Source organism: Penaeus monodon, chromosome 28 (assembly GCF_015228065.2).
Source record: "Penaeus monodon isolate SGIC_2016 chromosome 28, NSTDA_Pmon_1, whole genome shotgun sequence".
Classification (NCBI taxonomy): domain Eukaryota; kingdom Metazoa; phylum Arthropoda; class Malacostraca; order Decapoda; family Penaeidae; genus Penaeus; species Penaeus monodon.
In genome coordinates this window covers 7,102,553-7,103,355 of record NC_051413.1, presented here as the reverse complement: position 1 = coordinate 7,103,355, position 803 = coordinate 7,102,553, and the positions used below count along the sequence as shown (strand labels likewise).

The 803-nt window shown below is 45.1% G+C and overlaps 1 protein-coding gene across 1 annotated transcript in view; it reads left to right on the top strand.

The window, feature by feature from the left end:
* LOC119591337 (protein lap4-like) overlaps positions 1 to 803 on the top strand; it is a 96,333-nt gene that overhangs the window by 11,383 nt on the left and 84,147 nt on the right. The window contains exon 2 of the mRNA XM_037940068.1: positions 652 to 769. Within this exon, the coding sequence (XP_037795996.1) occupies positions 652 to 769 (118 nt within the window). The remainder of the gene's footprint in view (positions 1 to 651; positions 770 to 803) is intronic.

The window sequence follows — 803 nt, the reverse complement described above, 5'->3', positions numbered from 1 at the left end:
CGAATAGAATTTATGTAGTGATTAAGGGTGAGAAGGGGGTGAGTGGTTGGGTGTGAATGAGCAAGTGTTATTCATGGCTGTCTCCATGTGACGTTGTGATTTAAGGCGTTTCTGAAGGTGGCCGGGGGAGCGGGGTTGCCAGGCCATTTCCAGCGAAGGCCTCGTCGTTGGTGGATTGCGTGTGTGAAGTTCGCCCTGCTAACTGTTGGGATCTAATGCCTCACAGCGTCTTTCTTTATTATCTTTTCTTGTTATTATTTAAAATTAGCTGCTCGCTTTTACTTGTATACTTTATGATTAATATAGTAAAGCCTCGTGTCATAGGTTCGTTGGCTTTGTAGGAAGAATTCTTGATTCGGGTGTATGAATTTTGATGCTTATGAAAATAAACATTTTATGATAACAGTATGTACTGTATAAACTCCTTTTTGCACATATCCTATTAGTTTCAGTGTTCTGTATTGTGTTTAATCGTGTTGCATTTATTTGTTTCATCAAGCAGGTGCAGTGTTAGTATAATGTACATTCAGCAGCTGGGAAATGTGTTAAAAAATAAACGCAGAGGTGAGTAAGAGCAGACGACTGATCTGCTGGGCGCACGTGGCAAGGTGTCTTAGCGGCGAGTCTGAAAGCCCTGGGTCTTTTCCGCAGAACTTCTTCCGGCTGCACAAGTTGCGGCGGCTGGGCCTGAGCGATAACGAGATCTCGAGGCTGCCTCCGGACATCCAGAACTTCGAGAACCTGGTCGAGCTCGACGTCTCCAGAAATGGTGAGTAGGCCGCGAAATGCAGCTGTTCGTAGTC